Source organism: Apostichopus japonicus, chromosome 9, assembly GCF_037975245.1.
Source record: "Apostichopus japonicus isolate 1M-3 chromosome 9, ASM3797524v1, whole genome shotgun sequence".
Classification (NCBI taxonomy): domain Eukaryota; kingdom Metazoa; phylum Echinodermata; class Holothuroidea; order Aspidochirotida; family Stichopodidae; genus Apostichopus; species Apostichopus japonicus.
Window position 1 is genome coordinate 27949226 of NC_092569.1, and position 20079 is coordinate 27969304.

The 20079-nt window shown below is 39.2% G+C and overlaps 3 protein-coding genes across 3 annotated transcripts in view; 2 read left to right on the plus strand and 1 right to left on the minus strand.

Annotated features, from left to right (window-relative positions):
- LOC139974071 (retinol dehydrogenase 8-like) overlaps nt 1-16345 on the plus strand; it is a 145057-nt gene extending 128712 nt beyond the window's left edge. The window contains exon 6 of the mRNA XM_071980991.1: nt 15177-16345. The gene's annotated coding sequence lies outside the window, so the exon portion shown is untranslated. The remainder of the gene's footprint in view (nt 1-15176) is intronic.
- LOC139972934 (uncharacterized) lies at nt 1333-16345 on the plus strand. Its single transcript, XM_071979251.1, has 10 exons — nt 1333-1549; nt 2693-2861; nt 5159-5338; nt 6542-6635; nt 6976-7308; nt 9564-9819; nt 11361-11529; nt 13203-13382; nt 13810-13903; nt 14205-16345. The coding sequence occupies exons 1-10, from the start codon at nt 1451-1453 to the stop codon at nt 14542-14544; spliced, it is 1914 nt and encodes a 637-aa protein (XP_071835352.1). The 5' UTR covers nt 1333-1450; the 3' UTR covers nt 14545-16345.
- Nucleotides 16346-17731: 1386 nt separating this feature from the next.
- The window catches only part of LOC139974369 (fibrinogen-like protein A), a 132133-nt gene continuing 129785 nt past the window's right edge, over nt 17732-20079 (minus strand). The window contains exon 8 of the transcript XR_011795464.1: nt 17732-18670. The gene's annotated coding sequence lies outside the window, so the exon portion shown is untranslated. The remainder of the gene's footprint in view (nt 18671-20079) is intronic.

Below are 20079 nucleotides of genomic sequence, written 5' to 3' on the forward strand. Positions count from 1 at the left end.
GTCGAGGGTATGAAAACGGAGGTGTGCGTCCTTGTGATCGCTGAAGCGGATTACTATATGTATATAGGAGCTATGGGTCCTCCCTCAGAAGAAAATAGAACTAATAAGATGTTAATGAGATGTTAACAAGATGTTAATTGACGGAATTCCGAGGCAGATAGACATATGTTATTAGGTCTTTATAATCAATGAAGTGCTTATAGTTACTTTTAATTTGATTTTGGGGTTGGTAAATTAGCTGTACACCCCCACTCAACCCCACGGACCCAGTGCCTGGCTGGATATGCAGCGTTGTACAGTGACAAATGGTGACCAAGTCCGAGAAGAGTTTTATGATATGCACCGTAGAAGTCCCGTGGACCAGATTTGTAGAAAACAAATAAATACAAGTGATATGTGGTTATAGCTCGACGGCCATGTTTGTTTATGGATATACTTTAACACACTGCTTCACAGAACAATATAGCCTACACGAAGCCAGTTGTAACACTGAATGAAGAATTATGTTAAAAATATAATTATGCCCTCGTTATAAATTCACATCAAACAAAGACAAATTTGCATGACCCATTTGTTTGGACAATGGGTTTTTGAATAACAACACATATTGCACATCCGAAGTTATGACGAATTATGGTAACAGTCAGACATGTTCACAAGTATTTCACAAGAAAATTTGGTAAGCTATGACTTTGCAGTTTTAACAAAATTGCAAGTTTTCACTCCGTGACATAATTGCAGCTTTCAAACTAGTACACAGGTTAAAGGGAGGCGCACTGTATGCTGAAGGTCAAAACTTGACCGTACGATGGACATATACCTTTTCATGATTTTCGTCATATTTGTTCAAACTTCAATATCACACTATAGGTAAAACATAATTTCTTTGGGTAATGGATTGAGAATCACAATACACACTTCAAATCCGAACTTGCAGGTTGGTAAAGCAAAGCGTGCAGTTCAAGTGTTTCACAAGATTGTGAGAATTGAGAAAATTGCAAGTCATTACTCTAAGAGACAACTGCAGTTTTTCTATCATACATGTAAATAAACGTTCATATATTAAAGGCGTTTACTGAGCGAACATCACACGCTAACGGTCACACTTTATTTACACAATTATATGGTGTTTACATAAGACAGATTTACCATGGACTACACGGGACACTATATAAATATATTATATATATCATATCACAATGGTATTATTCCATTCATCGGTTCGTGATGGACATAGTTTACATAAGCGTTGCATTGTACACCTTTCGTCATGTCTTTATCGATATGTTGACATTACACAAACAAAGACAAAGTACAAAGTACATATAAAGCCCTATAAATTTCACAGACGACACACAACCGCCTCATTCCGTTGGTTCTTCATCGAAATACCTTAGTCTTTCCACGTTTATTGGATGATTATTCAGTTCAGTTACTAGCTGTAAACAGTATGGCCGAATCTAATGTAACAGTAGTGGTAATCACTGGGTGTTCATCTGGCATTGGTTTGGATACAGCTGTACTTCTTGCAAAAGAAAAGAATTTTAAGGTAAGAACGTATATACCATGTGTTAGCTGAATCATGCGACTAATATCTCATGGTTTCGTTTTTCGTTTGTGTCTACGGCTTCGCCGGCGCAGGGGCGCAACCACGTAATATATATTTGTGTGACGCATGAGAAGGGCGAATAAGATCAGGGGGACCCCCACCCCATCCGACCAACTGGCAGACTGAATGTTAAAAATATAGCATTATTTAGCATTAAAGCACCGTCCATTTTTTATCAACATTTATACAGAAGAGACGGACCACCTGAATGATATAACATGTAAGCTAACGGTCTTAGCCAACCAATGGTCTCAACGACGTTGATTTATTAATTACACTGTGAAGATTATCCAATTATTTGGGGCAATAAAGGGATGTTTCTCACTTACAAATACGTAATAAATTACAACAAGACTCTAAGTATAACGTTCATTTTTCAATAGGCGTTGCGTATGTATTCCGAGCTATACTGCAAGGTATATGAGCAGTGGCGTATGCTAGGAAGGTAACTTACCCCCTCCCCCCCCCCTTCTCAAATTGTCATTCGGGATGAAATTTCCATTTAACCTCACGTAAGTAAGTTATGACTATTTAATAGCTTCGAGGAACGCTAGACATGATAGTCGGCTTCAATTAAGCCAGGATCATGTACCCCTCCGTCATCAAATTATTGTCTTGGCCCTGCTATATATTCCTCAATTAGTATGGGGAAATTAAAAATGTTCAACACACCCACCTCGCCCCCTCCCCGTCGCTCTCACACATTTGATATTATGTGCACGTCACTGTATAATAAGAGGTATGGAACTAGATATCTAGCATTTGATTGCCAGGCACTGTTAATTCAAATGATTATTAACTCAAAGAATCCAGCTGAATGAGCCATCAATGTCTTGGATTACACCCTAGTTATGAAAAAATAAAAATAGTTTCTTGCCCAGGCGCTTGTTTCTACGCCTACAGAGAAGTATGGAAGTGTTGGGATAGGAGGGGGAGGGGATATCACAAGAACCTTTGTAGGGACTAGAAGGCTGGGTTGGGCTAGAAGGAGTATCTCGCGTAAATATCTTTGAAAATATGTAACTTACACACTTCTTACATTAGTTCTTTTATATATTTCAATATCTTGTTTGAAATGTACAGGTGTTAGCAACCATGAGAAACCTACAAAAGAAAGGAGATTTAGAAAAGGCGGCTGCTGGAACTTTAAACAAGACTTTATTCATCCAAGAGTTAGACGTCTCAAAAGAAGAGTCGATTGAGAAATTTGTAAAAGCCACCTATGACAGCGAGGGACGAATTGATGTGCTAAGTAAGTTTTATTTAAAATTAAAGATATTATCGATCGTTCATTCATACTTAGTAAAGATTCCTAAATCCTATTGGTCCATCCAGGTCAGCTGACCGTGGTTAATCCTGTGAGTAACGCACGGTAAAATTACGGGGCATCACTTTAATAAATCTTTGGTTATATGTAACCAAAAATGTTTTGTTTTATGATTTTTCCCCCACACAAATGGTAGTGTATGAATGAACTGGGTTAATCAACGGTCTAGTGTGCGTTACTCACATGATTAATGCACTCCGGGTGTTAATGCTATCGCTGGATGCACTCGGGCTCCGCCCTCGTGCATCGCTTGCATTATCCCCCGATCGTGCATTAATGCTGTGAGTAACGCACGCTAGACCGTTGATTAACCCCTTATTCATTGTTTTTTTCCTTTATTGACCCCTGGTGTCCCTTATGGCTATTGCTATGGCATGTATATTTAAGAGCACAGTTAAACACTCTTATATATATCTCAATGCAATGCTTTTGGGAATATGAAGTGAACGAGACAGTCTTAGCTGTACTGACCGTATAGCATTATGCCTTTGCTACAGTGTTTGGAGAATGTGTATGCGGGTGTATGCGTGTGTGCGTACGCTCTTTGGTCCTTCATTTTACAATATTTTGATATTCTATCAATAGGGTTTGTTGCTCAAGAAGATAGCAATAGATTAATTGTTACAACCTTTGAGACTTTGAAAGTTGATACGGTCCTGTAGGCCCATTCAGAGCAAATAATTATTGGCGGTACAAATTCAGTCGCACCGGTGACTCTCACTATTATATATTAATTTATTGTTAGGGTGTTTTTTTTTTTCTATTTAAGGTCATCGGGTGTCGATAACGAAAGCTTTCCATATTTAATTTGGCTCGGAAAGGTTATTTTAGCGTGGACGCCTTATCTAGCTTTGACAAATAAAAGTTACGTAAATCAAAATGAACCTAGTAAACAATCTCGTTCATATTGTTTGCTCTTGTCGGTCTACCTCTAAACTGCTACAAACTTAACAATGTAAACTTTCCACAGACTGGTGGCTCCTTAGTAACTGGGTATTGTAACCAAGTGATTATTTGACCTCAAAGCTGAACTATTACACTGCTTTCACGTTATTCTGATAAGGACCAGCTAGTGTATAAAGTGTTCCGTTATGTCTCGAATCTAAAAAGGAATACATCATGAATACTACGGATGCAGCATGGAGCACACTCAGACAATAGGAGCGAAATATCAATACGTTAAGGATAGAACCAGGATTTATTCAGACAGATTTACAAGCTTGTTTGAGGCTTAATGCCAAAGATATCGAAACACGACAAGCCAAGTCTCTGTAACTCACTCCTACAAAACTCACTCCTTTTAGCTGACCTTATTGGGATTAACATACGCTCATATTGATATTAATGATTAACTTTACTCATTATCATTTACGGAATAGTTCCAAGTAAGTTATGCGGAGAGGCAACTCATCGTCGCGGAAGGTCACATGTCACAATGTTTAACTCAGAAACGCGAGGTAATTTGTTGGTAAAGAGTTGCCGACGCGTGTAAAGCGTATACTTAACAAGCCCCTCCTGGAAGCGACAGCCCGAAATGAATGTTGTACCTACATTTGACAATAGTTACAAGCAGCTCTCTATCGGCTCTAAACAATTAGCAGAGAGTTAAAACATTAATTCCGTTAATGGATCAAACTTATGACTGTGGTGATCGTATTTTGATTTGCCTAAACCGTTCAAGAGAATGATATATACTCAAATCTGAATATGACACTTTCCAGAAGGGAAACCTAGGGTGAGGTGGTGGGGGGGGGGGATGCTGCGGTAACACAAAATGTATAACTTGTAATGCTTATAAAGAATACAGCTACACTGTATGTACATTTATGTTATCGATTTGGTATTTTGAAATTATCAACCTCCATCCATCCCTTCACCTCCTATTATTCCAGGCGCTGATCCAATGAATTCTCAGTAGGTATTAGTACAACCATGTGTTTTGACCTACTTATAGGCTAAATGTATAGCCTAACTATGCCTCACAATGCATCTTTTCAAGTGTATATTTATATTTCTACTGAGGAGAACCCCTGTAATTGCCTCCCCACCCCTCCCACTCCTTCCTTTGTAAGATTCTGGATCAACCCCAACCAGGTCATGCACAGTAATATTATCTTAGCCTGTTAATACCTATATTTTTGGATTGTCACAATTATGAATAACTATCAAGAATCAGTTATGTTTTGTCACACGAGGTCACTGTTTTATCTTCCTATATTCAGTCAATAACGCCGCCAGCGGACAGCACGGCCATTTTGAATCCGTTACCTTAGAACAGATGCAATCTCTGTTCCAAACCAACGTGTTTGGTACACTCCGCATAACGCAAGAAGTTGTTAAGAAGATGAAAGAGCAGAAATCTGGTCATATCATTTTCATATCATCCATCGGTGGTATAACGCGTAAGTTTTCATAATGTTATTTATGGTGAATTCTGATCTACACTCAAAAACTCAATTGCGCAATAGTTTGTTGACCTGGCATATCAACTGTCACAATTGAAAGAATCCTTCAACAGCTGTATATCTTTGTACAGAGGATGTTTGTTAAGGCAATAATAGTCAGAAATTGTTCTAAATCTAGGAAATATAAAGGCCTACCAGCAGATAATTTGATTTTTGCTGTATCCTAAAAAATGGCAAATCGCTCACCCAGCCCACGTACCTGTTTGTTATCGATTTTAAATTGATATCTTTACTTTTCCAAACAAAAAGGTGAGTCTTTCACTTGCCTCTTCGCATGGTTGCTCTTTTCCAAAAGAAAAGAGCAACCAATATAATAAATTCTTGGAGAGTTTTCGGAAGAAACAGAAGCAAAACTCTGCTGGCCTTAATATAGATCCACTATTTTTCAACACCATGCTATGTGAGGCTATGAAAGAGTATTCTTGGATCACATTCAACACCATGCTATGTGAGGCTATAAAAGAGTATTCTTGGATCACATTCAACACCATGCTATGTGAGGCTATGAAAGAGTACTCTTGGATCACATTCAACACCATGCTATGTGAGGCTATAAAAGAGTACTCTTAGATCACATTCAACACCATGCTATGTGGGGCTATAAAAGAGTACTCTTGGATCACATTCAACACCATGCTATGTCAGGCTATAAAAGAGTACTCTTGGATCACATTCAACACCATGCTATATGAGGCTATAAAAGAGTACTCTTGGATCACATTCAACACCATGCTATGTGAGGCTATGAAAGAGTACTATTGGATCACATTCAACACCATGCTATGTGAGGCTATGAAAGAGTATTCTTGGATCACATTCAACACCATGCTATGTGAGGCTATGAAAGAGTATTCTTGGATCACATTCAACACCATGCTATGTGAGGCTATGAAAGAGTGCTAGGTTATGAGCTTAGGGTGTCATCTGAGAGACTGCTCTAATGGTCTGTAACTTAAACGAAGTAGTCCAACCTTTACACTTCATGGACTCCTTACGTTTGAAGGGTCATTTCTCAAAACTGGTAGCAATGTTTTATAACCGTTTGCAGTACACTATGTTATAGTTTGAGCCTATTGTCACCTTTGAAATTCCCTTTATTAGACGTTGCAAGAGACAGTTTGTTTTTATTTCTTTTTACAGCGTTCCCGTTTAGTGACTTCTACGTCGGAACGAAGTTTGCCATAGAAGGCATTGCAGGGTCCATGGCTCCTTTACTTCGTCATTATAATATATTGTAAGTTGGCTGTTTTGTGTATATGAGTATGGGTTAAGTTATCAAATTAAGAGTTACGTAAGATAATACTCTATCAATGTGACATAATTATATGCTATTGTACTAACAAAGAACGATATCAAGGAGACTTTTTTTCCTTTTTTTCCTTTTTTTTAAAGAATGAATTCTCCCCAAGTCTTATATCGAGGATCGAAAAGATATAATGTCGGTCATAGCTGATATAACATTTTCGAATATAGCATAAGAAAGAAAGCTATATTTCAAGATCCGATCCGATCCGACATGACCCGATTCCAATCGATGCTATGCTATTCTACTATATATTTTTTTTCATTCTCAGCGTAACAAGTGTTGAACCTGGTCCAGTGCAAACATCTTTCACTACAAATATAAGCAAGAATAACCAAGGTGGGATAACTGGGCGTGATGAAGTCGACGTAGATGCTGGTGTTGATGACGTCGCAAGAAATCAAAGAAAGAAATTCCTTGCAACCTTCGGACCGGTTATGCAACAAACTATGCAGACTGGAGAAGATGTGGGCCAGGTGATAAAGAACTGCATCTGTAGCGAGAAACCGTCTCTGAGGGTTCAGACCAGTGACGCAATGAAGCAGAGAGCTAAGTTGGTACTGGTGGACCCAAGCGGTGACAAAATGACCGACGAGTTGGAAAAGTTATTACAATAGGTCTCTATCATCTATGTAAAAGTAGTTAACCAAAGGTATCATATATTAATAAACATACACTTCCTAATTTTCAACAGGGAGGATTCATTATTTTTATGGGGATATTCCGGAAAAGGAAAAGCATTCCACACTGTTATAGTTGAAAACCCCATCTGAATATCTTCTTCCTAACTCGAGATATGTTTTGATTGATTTAAAACAAGGATATTGGCTGGCAAACCCCCGATACTTCTATGGAGTAGATAACAGTAGGTGGTATGTGATTCCATAACGACATGTCTATTTTCCTATTGTATTGTAACGTGAATGGTCTTTATACTCCTCCGCAGTGGCGGCGGAACCGGGGGGGCTTGGGGGGGCTCAGCTTTACCAAGGCCCCGAAACGTACATCTGCCCATTTTTCAATGCATACTTGTCGATCTGTCCGATGCACACGTATACTCTATAGGTGTAATAATTTTAGTAATTGCTGGGGGACCCTCGGCCCGTCCCTTGGCTATAGACCACATTGTCACCCCAACCGCGTCTTCACGCCCCGTGAAAAGTGGAAGCAGTGAGTGTGAGTACCGGTAAGCGTAACACAACTTCGTCTTAGGCCAATGACTTACCTCATTCCAGCCAGTTCTCCAACATCCCCTTACTTAGTGGTTGATCGAGCGTCCATATATACAGTCAGGGGCGGATGCCCCCCCCCCCCCCTGACGGACTCAAATGGACTGCTGGCGCCCTTTTCAGCTTTTCACTACTTTTTACTTATTCGCGATTTTTGACTATTTTATTGCGCTCTCATATACCTATTGACATTTGTCATATTCTGTCGGTGTAATTTTCCGACAAAATGGCGACGACACCTATTTATTCTCCGTTTATCTGCAAATTACCAAGGCCCCCGGAAAGGGTCATTTCCTGCAATCTCGGGAGTATCTTTACTCAAAAATTTTCTGTACGCTCCGCGCCAACCTGTGGTGGCGCTCCGCTTAGATAGTGTCGAAAGCGCCCCTACACACCATTCTTGCCCCCCCGACCAATACCCCTAGCTCCGCCACTGCCCTTACTACACTCAAAAACGTCTTTACGAGTGCACTACGAGTAATAGCTACTCTCTTAAAACACCATCGAATATACACATTACAATGTTTTTACAGACTTTACGTGCAATCTGAGAAATTGCAGGCTTGAGACCCATATTTTAGGGCCAGGTATTCAAAGCATAAAACACTCGGGAAGTGCCGTTTCCGGCCATCTGGAGGTTTGAAAAAACCCAAAATTTTCTTGTACGCTCCGCGCCAACCGATGGTGGCGCTCCGCTTAGATAGTCTCCACACATTAGCCCCCCCAATAATTTTTCCGTTCCGCCGCGCCTGCTCCTCCGTAGTAAGCTTTGCACATAGCTATATAACCAGCCATGTCATGAATATTCAAATGGTCTTATTGCTTTATTTTCCAATTGTAATATTATTCCGCTTGAAGACTGATAAATTTGCAATCCTTGCTTAGCTGTTAAGGTTCTCATGTATAAAATATATGATCGAAATGTAACTTTTTCTCAGACATATATTTTTACGTCTGTGAAGGAGAGATATAATTATTAAAGTAGAGAAAAACAAGTGGAAAAAAAAACATTTTCTTCAGGTGAATTGCCTTAAGTCACTTTGTTCTTTGACAGATGCATTCACAAAATACCAATATTAAAATCTCATTAACTTTTGGTACAATCATGCATGTATATATATATGGTTAACGCATCCTACTTAATATAAGTATGTATATGTCTATAGACATAATATATTAATATTGTGGGTGTTATTTGTCACCGTAGTTTGTTGTGGTTTACATTAACTCTATAAGTAACATTTCATTTTATTATAAAAATCTGTGGTAAAAGTCATGTGAGAAGGCTTAGGCCTTGCTGTAATATTGAAAAACCCACAACATCACTTTTTCGAACTTTCCTCTTTTCGTTAGACTGTTTTCAGGAATAACGGGATGATTGCAAAATGAAGATAATATCAAACTATTGCACACGTACTAAGGACATGCGTACTACATGTATCTCTTCGATAATGAAATGCTAAGAGTCGAAACTTGACCGAACGCTGGGCAATTATTCCGTTCATCGGTCCGTGACGGAAATAGTTTACATACGCGTTGCAGTAAACAAATTAAAACCAGGGAGTTGTTAAAACTTCGTCCTTTGTTCCCTGTTATAATAGACAGTAAATTCATAACAAAAGTATGCAAGTCCATATAAAGCCCTATCAATTCAAGCTATCAAGCAGAAGGTATGCAATTCACAGACGACACACAACCGCCTCATTCCGTTGGTTCTTCATCGAAATACCTTAGTCTTTCCACGTTTATTGGATGATTATTCAGTTCAGTTACAAGCTGTAAACAGTATGGCCGGCTCTAATGTTAAAGTAGTGGTAATCACTGGGTGTTCATCTGGCATTGGTTTGGATACAGCTGTACTTCTTGCAAAAGAAAAGAATTTTAAGGTAAGAACGTATATACCATGTGTTAGCTGAATCATGCGACTAATATCTCATGGTTTCGTTTTTCGTTTGTGTCTAAGGCTTCGCCGGCGCAGGGGCGAAACCACGTAATATGTTTTTCTGTGACGCATGAGCAGGGCGAATAAGATCAGGGGGAACCCCCACCCCATCCGACCAACTGGCAGACTGAATGTTAAAAAATATAGCATTAATTTACATCTAAGCATCCTCCAGTTTATCAACATTTCTCCAAAGAGAGGAACCACCTGAATGATACACCATGTAAGCTAAAGGTCTTAGCCAACCAATGGTCTCAACGACGTTGATTTATTCATTACACTATGCAGAATATTCAATTACTTGGAGCAATAAAGGGATGTTTGTGATTTTCACAAAACTACAACAAGACCATAAATCTATCTAGCACTTGTTCATTATTCAATAAATGATTCGTATGTATTCCGAGGTATACTCCAAGATATTTGAGCAGTGGCGTGCGTATAGGAAGGGAACATGATTACATATACCCCTCCCCCACCTCAAATCGTCAGTCGAGATTAAATGTTCCATTCAACCTCACATAAACAGTTTTGAGAATTTATTAGCTCATTCCTCCATTAAGAGCTAGTTAAAACACTAATTTAAAGTCTAAATATGCCTCATTTTGTTTTTGAGGTAGGACCCCTAGACATGGGAGTCAGATTCAATGAAGCCAGGCTCAGATACCCCTCCTTTATCAAATTGTTGTCTCACCTGTGGCATTTCCAGAAAGGTTCAGCTCCTCTATCCCTAAATCAATCGGGGAAATTTGAAAACGTTCAGCACGCCCAGGAATGAGTCATCAATGTCTTGAAGTACATCATTCCCTTGTTGTGAAAAAAATATATATAATGTAATATAAAATAAACATGAAGTATGGAAGTGTTGGGGGGAGGATTAAGACGACTTTGATCAAATGTCGGCCGAGTATACATATTATACAAAGCTGCTCGTAATATGAAACACCTCCGTGACTTCTTTATGGTAAAATGCTATAGCTCTTGTTCGTAGAAGGCTGCAGGGTCGGGCTAGAAGGAGTAGCTCTCGCAGTGGCGTAGGAAGGTACTTTTGAGTGGGGGGCTGAAGACTGACGGCCAGCCTGAGGGAGGGGTCTAAGGGGAGGGGGTGTCTTCCTCCCCTTTGGATTTTTTTTTTTTTTTTGCATTTCCAGGTGGCCTCAGATGCAATTTGGTGCAATATAGCACATTTCAACACCCACTCCATTTTGTAAATAATTTTGCATTTTCACCTGGCCTTAGATGCAATTTGGTGCTCCAAATGAGATTTTTTTCTCATTTGGAAATGAAAAAGGGATTTTCTGTCTTGCGAAGCGGGGAGCGGAATGATACTTCCGCCCCTACATATTTTTCACTGGGGGCTGGCGCCCCCCAGCCCCCGGTTCCTACGCCCTTGAGCTCTCGTAAATAATTTTGAAACTATGTAACTTACACACTTATCAAATTGGTTCATATTATAGTTTTCAATATCTTGTGTAACACGAACAGGTATTAGCAACCATGAGAAACCTACAAAAGAAAGGAGATTTAGAAAAGGCAGCTGCTGGAACTTTAAACAAGACTTTATTCATCCAAGAGTTAGACGTCTCAAAAGAAGAGTCGATTGAGAAATTTGTAAAAGCCACCTATGACAGCGAGGGACGAATTGATGTGCTAAGTATGTGTTATTTAAAGATAAAGATATTATCAATCGTTCATCTTTTATTGACCTCTGATGTACCTAAGCATGCATATTTCAGGGTACCAAGTTACTTTTCATCTCTCAATGCAATGGTTTTGGGAATCAGTGAAGTGAACGAGAAAGTTTTTGTTGTACCGGCCGTAGCACTATATGCCCTTTCTACAGTCTTTTGAGAATGTGTACGTATATGGTATAAGGTTATTGATGTGTGTTGATAGGTAATGTGTGTTGATGGGTGTTGATGTTGATGTTGGTGTGTGTTGATGTGTGTTGATGTGTGTTGATATGTGTGTGTTGATGTGTGTGTTGATGTGTGTGTTGATGTTTGTTTGTATGTGTGTGTTGATGTGTGTTGATGTGTGCTGATGGGTGTTGATGGGTGTTGATGGGTGTTGATAGGCAATTGATGTTGACACCCAAAAAAGGTGTTGATAACGAAGGCATTTCCCTTTTAACTGGCACAGAATGGTTATTTTAGCATGTACGCCTTATTTATCTAGCTAACAAATAAAAGTGCCAGGCAGCGAGAGTGCCTGGTGGCGAGTGGTCTGTTAAATTAAGCAATTAATTGCAGAAATCATTATTCCTATTTCCTTGTGTAGTAGTAGTACTATTATTGAATTGATTTATTGAGGACGCTGTCTGAATACGAACACCTGCTGGTAGTAGAGCCACTCTGATTGTCATAAAATGTCATGAAAACGAACGAATAATGTTCTTTACATCCATATATGATGGTCATTTGATGGCACACAAGATTTACTGCATGACCTTCAATACCCTTATCGAGGTAGATTGTGTTAATTTTTCTGCGGTTCACCAGCGGTCTGTTGGCCAGCTTCAGCCTGCCGCTCCCTTAGGTCACTTGTTGGTTTTTATCATAATCACCAATGCGTGTATCGTCAGAGGCCTCTTGTGGAAACGACCACCGGAAAGGAATGTTGTACCGCTGTTTTACCCGTAAACAATAGTTAAATGCTGCCCTCTATCGGCTCTAAACAATAAACAGAGAGTTAAAACATTTATTTCGTTAATTTAGATATAAATTATGACTGTGGTGATCGTATTGTGATTTTCCTAAATCGTTCAAGAGAATTATATACTCAAATCTGAATATGACACTTGCCATAAGGGAAACCTCCGAGGAATAGTACATTTAATAACTTACAGTATCACGACAAAGTCTTACAGAATACAGTAACGCTTATAAAGAATAAAGCTACATTGTATGTAATGATTGTGTTATCAATGTGGTATTAATTCGTTAACTTTAAAACTGTTAACCTCCATCAATCCCTTCACCTAGTATATTTGCAGGCGCGGATCCAAGGCAAAGTCAGTATTTATCAACACATCCTTGCGTTCTGATCTACTTTGAGGCTACATTTATCGCCTAACTATACCTCAGTATGCATCATTTCAATTGTATAGTTTTGTTTATACTGGGGAGGGCGGCTTGTTATATTTTAATTAGCTGTCCACCCCCATACATTTCTTCATGAGATTCGGGATCCATCCCTGCTTTGTTATTTTGAAACATTATACTAGCTTTTTTATTCTATTGAATTATCACAATTGTTAGTATAACTACGAAGAATCGGTTATGTTTTTCTACATGAGGTAACTGTTTTTTTTTTTCCTATCTTCAGTCAATAACGCCGCCATCGGACAGCACGGCCATTTTGAATCCGTTACCTTAGAACAGATGCAATCTCTGTTCCAAACCAACGTGTTTGGTACAATCCGCATAACTCAAGAAGTTGTTAAGAAGATGAAAGAGCGGAAATCTGGTCATATTATTTTCATATCTTCAGTCAGTGGTATATTACGTAAGTTTCCATATTGTTATTTATGGTGAATTCTGACCTACACTTTAATCCGATTATGAAAAACCTTTTTGTTATTATGATTTTTTCCGATTATGAATAACGGACCTTTTTTGCTATTTGAATATCGAACCTTTTTTCGATTATGGATTAACGAACCTTTTGAACAATGACCCTTATGACTAATGGTCCTTATGAATATCGGGCTCGGACCCCTAGAAAGTATTGGGTAATGAGCTTAGGGTGGCATCTGAGAGACTGCTATTATGGTCTGTAACTTGAACGAAGTATTCCATCCTCTTCAACTGATGAGCTCATTTCTCTGGAAGCATCGTTTTTCTGTAGCACAGTCTGTAGCACACTAAATTGTAGTTTGAGCCTATTGTTACCAAACGTTGAAAGGAACAATTTGTTTTAATTCCTTTTACAGCGTTCCCGTTTTTTGACTTCTACGTCGGTTCGAAGTTTGCAGTAGAAGGCATTGCTGGGTCCATGGCTCCTTTTCTTCGCCAATATAATATATTGTAAGTTGGCTGTTTTGTGTTACGAGTTTTCACAGAGTCTTATATCGAGAATCAAAGACTTAAAGGCCTACTGTAGGATATAACTGATGAAAACACGTTTCAACTGCATAGCATAGCACAGGATGTCAACGTTAAGAACCGATTCGAACCGACTTGATCCGACCTGAACCGACCTGACCCGACCCGACCCGACCTGACCTGACCAGACCTGGCCCCACCTGACACGACCTGACCCGACTCCAATAGACGTCCATTGCATCTCATTCTTTGCTATTCTATTGTATTTGATTTTTTTTCTCAGCGTAACAAATGTTGAACCAGGTCCAGTGCAAACACCTTTCGTTCGAAATATAAGAATGAATAATCAAGGTGGGGAACTCGATGCAGTCGATGTGGACGCTGGTGTTGATGATTTCTCTGGAAATCTAAGAAAGAAATTCGTTGCAAACTACGGACCGACTATGCAAGAAACTATGCAGACTGGAGAGGATGTGGCACAGGTGATAAAGAACTGCATCTGTAGCGAGAAACCGTCTCTGAGGGTTCAGACCAGTGACTCAATAAAGCAGAGAGCTAAGGCGGCACTAGTGGACCCAAGCGGTGACAAAATCATCGACGAGTTGGAAAAGTTATTACAATAGGTCACTATCATCTATGTTAAGAAGGTAACTTAAGGTATCATAAAATAATAGACATACACTTCCTAATTTCCACACCGGGAGGGTTCATTATTTTTATGGGGATATTCCGGTGACAGGCAACAAAACACTTACACGAACAGGCAAGGTATTCCACAATGTTATAGTTGAAAACCCTATCTGAATATATTCTTCCTAACTCGAGATATGTTTTGATTTATTGAAACCGATATTGACTGACTAAACCCCCGATTCTTCTATGGAGTAGATAACAGGTGGTATGTGATTGCATAACGACATGTCTATTTTCCTATAATATTGTAACGTGAATGGTCTTTATACTCCTCCGTAGTAAGCTGTGCACATAGCTACATACTTGCTTAGTTGTCAAAGTTCTCATGTATATTCAAAATATGATCGAAATGTAACTTTTCGGTAGAAATATTATTTTCCTTCTTTGAAGAAGAGATATAATTACTAAAGAAAATAAACAATCAGGTGCACTACCTTGAGGACATAAGTCACTGTGTTCTTCCCAAATGCATTCACAAAATATCAACATATTACAAAAAAAATCGTATCTTCGTCGTACTAAATGTTATGAAGATGTGGCTTTCACGTACTGATTGAGAAAGGTTCCAGCGTGTTTAATCTCATGAAGCTATCAACTGAAGCCACTGGAAATCATTCTAAGAGGGCCATAGATGGTTCCTCTTGCATTGAGGGAATGTATAAATCCATAAGTGGGGAGTCAGGCAATTTTAGATTTCTATACAAGGAAAATCGTGACTCTTTTTAAGATTTAATGTCAAATTAAGTCACTCGCCGACAAGTCTTAGAATGTAGCTTATACATCATGATGCTCATCCACAAAAATTAAAGCTAACATTTCACAACAACGCTACAAAACCTCAAATACGATTTACCCCCTCTTTCTAATGATTAGCCGTCTTTGCATACAGAGTCCTAAACTAAACGATCGGTTAATTAAGAATAACGTATATGGTATTTGATTTTGCCCACTATAAATGTAAAGTTTAGTATCAATCCGTGACATCAGTCACTTGTATTTATATTTAAAGTCATTTATTCCATTTATTAGTATTAGGGAACTGGTTTGTTTCATCGAGGTATTATTATTATTACCACGAGAAAGGCTTAAATTGTATATTTGCGCAGATATTTAGTCTTGATATGTCATACTTTAACCTTTAAAATATGCTTAATCACTTAATCAATGCTCGATAAACAGTTAAAGTGATCATTTTGTCATCTCCTCAGTACTGAATCCTAAATGTTAATGTTAATGTATGATTATTTTATAGATTCTTATAATACTTATAGGGCCAGATACTTGTCCTATTAACTTCATTTAAACAACGGAGTGCCCTTGGACAATATTCTAAACTTAATTTTGTGGCTATAACTTATAGTCATCCTTTAAGGTTTAATAAGATCTTTAGTCATCAAAATAACACAATGTATAGTAGCCTCTTAATCCAGCATTATTCACTGACCTTTTAAGATGGTCATTAATGACTGTCAATGTGCGGAATGGCATTCCAAAAACTTTGAAGATTCGATCTTATATAGATTGATCTGCAAAGTTATGTATAGGTTATGTTTTAATGACTGACTTTCCTTTGAATTAACTGTTAGAATATATACATACGGGTGATGTGAGTATAACTAGTTTAAGTCAAACTACTACAACAGTTATATATTCGAGTGTAGTTCTTTTTGATATTATATTATGTATAAACTTATCTGGATGGTTTAATCAATAAAAGATGGAAGAACAAAATTTCGAATGTATAGGCTACTTAAAAAGGGGTATTCTGTTACTCAATGGCAACATAAAGCCGTGTTCTTTCTTTCTATTTAATATGATTGATTTTTTCCTCTCTCTCACCCCCCCTCCCTCTCCACCTCTCTCCACCCATTCTCCCGAATCCCCCCCCCCCCCCCCGCCTGATAGACCATATTTTATTTCACAGTACAGATGCAATGGTTTCAATGGTTTTGTAATGATGGATCCATAGCACAACGTGGCATTCTTCACCTAAGGTTTGGATTTTTACTATAATCATACTTTTCATTCATGAGCTACCCGGATGATCATCCTCTATGGTTGAGTTAGCCACGGTCCGGAGAAAACAAATTGGTGACGCTCTGGCGATAACAAAAAAAAAGGGGGGAGGGGGAATGGCGGGAGGGGGAATGGCGGGAGGGGGAATGGCGGGAGGTTGTGTGTAAAAGGTTTATATATTATAATAGACCACTTATAAAGCGCCAGTGATGAAAAATATATACTCAACTGCGCTGTACAAAGACATTACAAGTAATCAACAAAAACTAAATTAAAATAGACAGTCTTTAGGCTTGATTTAAAATTAGCTAGATCTGTGATACCACGAGTGTCCAAGGGAAGCTAGTTCCAAATATAGGGGCCGCAATATTCAAAGCGCCTTTTACCCATTTCAGTTTTACACATTGGGATACGAAGCGAGTTAGCAGCGTTAGATCGTAGTAATCGGGTAGGGGCATAGCGAACAATGTATTTACTCTGCAGGTACGGTACACGGGGGCGTTCCCGGACAAACAATTGTGGACCAATGCAGGTATCTTAAAAGGATTCTATACTTGACTGACAGCCAGTGTAGAGAGTATAGAATAGAGAGAGAATCTGGATTATTTCTATTAAGTAATACCAGTCACAGTTCTAGCTGCAGAGTTCTGAAGATGCTGCAACTAATAAGAAAGGTTATTTTTAGAGATTCCGTATATAGAAGAGAATTACAATAATCTAAGTGACTCGAAATGAAGGCATGAATCAGGGTCACAGTTGAACTTTGGTCAGGATATGGCTTTATCGCCCTAATTTGCCCAAATTAGTTTGGCAAATCTTGTTGATGTGTTTCTACAAGTTTCGTTCCGCATCAAACAGAATACCAAGGTTCCTAGCGGAAGCAACACATTGAATTTCGTTCTGACCGACAGTAGTGATGTGTTGGTACTGATGCCTTGGACAGTGATGTCACGGGTAGCATACCCATGATCCGTATTCATGATCAATTCCCCGTCGACTTACACTCTAAAACGCCAGAGTAATATATAGTCTGTACTGTAAAGAATTGCAGAAGTTCTCATTAGCTGAACACTATACCCCTAACGCAGGGGGTGGGCAACCTTTTTGAATGAATGGGCCAGATATAAGGGGTGAAGAATTGACTGGGCCGCACCTAACCAACGACCTGCTGTTGATTTCAAACCTTTGATTCCGAGGACTTTCATGCAAGCAATAGGTGTGTATACTTTAATCTGTATTCACAAAAACATAATGTCAATACAATACAGTTGATAATTAATTGGGATAGTAGGCCTACCTGACAGCATCATTATAGTGCCGATATAAATTCTTAGCAGCTAGCTCGTTTTCTGTGATGATGTAAAATAGATTGTATCTTTTTTCTCTTTCCTGTGACATCTCACGAGCCGCAAAAAGATCACTGGCGGGCCGTAGGTTGCCCACCCTGCCCTAATACATTGACACGTCGGTTACTTGGTATATCTTATATTAGTTCTGAAGGAGCGCCCTAGTTTCTTTCAAATTCCCCGTCTATATAATCCGCTTAGTGTCTCACTGCAGTTACTTAAATTATTTACCGGAAAGTACTTTGGTACTTATATGTAAACTTGTAGATTTCCAAGATCACCTCAGAGAGCCTATATATACACGTTTTCAATCTTCAAGTTTATATTGTCAATATTGTCATCAAAAGGAGATTGTTTTCTTCTTATTACGTGAAAATATTTTGGAAATTATGGCAAAGTTTACGTGAATAATATGTCAACACAGATCTTTGCTTTCACTACAAGAATTATCTGCAAACAGTTTTCTACCAGTAGGCCTACTCCAATGTTTAATTATAAAGTACAATAACTTGTATGTGCATTGGGAAGCTACCCAAAATAGTTTGGAAGACTACATGTACCGTTCAATGCTGTAACTATAAAAGTAACATGCTAGATTAAAAAAACAAAACAGATTAAATGAAATCAATCAATCAATCAGAAGACATTTATATAGCGCCAAAGTCAACATAAATTGTTCAAAGGCGCTTTTAGCCTTGGTCATTGGTAACTTGTCACACCCACACACCAAAGTGTGCGCAATTCAATCAATCTCTCCTGGGGCACCATGGTGCACCACAACCACGTGTCCCCCGGGGGACTTCCCATAGGGTGCAGCCAGAAACCGGCGCACGCAACTATACTTACAAGTTACCTCGCAAGTCCCCATTTATACACCTGGGTGAAGTGAGGCAATGGAGATAAAGTGCCTTGCCCAAGGACACAACGCAATGATCTAACCAGGGCTCGAACCTGTAATCCTTAGATCAACAGTCCACTGCCTTAACCACTTGACCACAACGCCCACATTAAACACATTAATAACTTTTAAATTTGTTAATCTTCTCAAGCCGCCATTTCTCCTTTCTTTATCTGTTAGTGTCAATTTTCTTAGTATATATAACTTATACAGGGGCGATTCCATAGTAGGGCCACCCCCCCCCCTCCCACACACACAGACACACATAATACACACAGCTTCACATTTCTGAACGTTTTAGCACTAAGTATTAACTAATCCGTCGTGGAATAAGCAACTTGTACATTTCTTCTAGAATTATCAGAATATGGTACGCAATCATTGAATTAAGAAATTGTGATATGGTTCAGGTAGAAATTCTCAAAGTAAGACATTTTTATTTTGTGTACATGTGTGTTTCAGAGGAGTAGCTAGAGCTTCATTTTTTGGGGCCCAGCATATTCTTGGGGGGGGCTTCAGGTTGAAATGGTCCAACGTCACCCAGGGTGCCGCGAAAGCGAGTGCGCCCCCCCCCCCCCGAAGGCGTGGAATCCAGGCCCCCGTAGGGCTCCGGTTGGGGTCAAGAGGAAACGGTCTCCGAAAGCCCTGGGGTATTTACGAAGCTGTGAGCATTAAAATGAAGCATTTAACTATCATCAAGGGGCATTGAATGAGCGAAGCGCTCCCCCAAGGACGTGGGTGAAGGGGGAACGCCCGGCAGGGGAACGGGGGAGAAGATGCCCGGAAGCTCTGGGGTATTAACACATTTTTAGGCATTGGGATGAAGCATTTAACTATATTCAAATGGCGTTGATGCAAACTAGAGAGACCACAATGGTCACCATTTGACTATTGTTTTAATAATACGGGGATGCATGGGGGCTATGACATTTTCTGGGTACACAGCCCCCCCCCCACCCCACCATAGATATACAGGGCTGGTGTGTTTGTGTTGAAAGTGTGCAATTTATTACAAGTTGTCGATATTGTAAGCACAATGAAATATAATGACATCCTTCTCCTATGACAATCTACTTCCGGGTTCACTTTTTCTCGCGGATGTGCCTCAATTCTCCTTCCTTCTCCTCTGCAATCTGTTCTGAACTTAGATAAATGTAACATACAAGGGCGGCGGAAGCACTTTCAATCTGGGGGGGCACCAACGT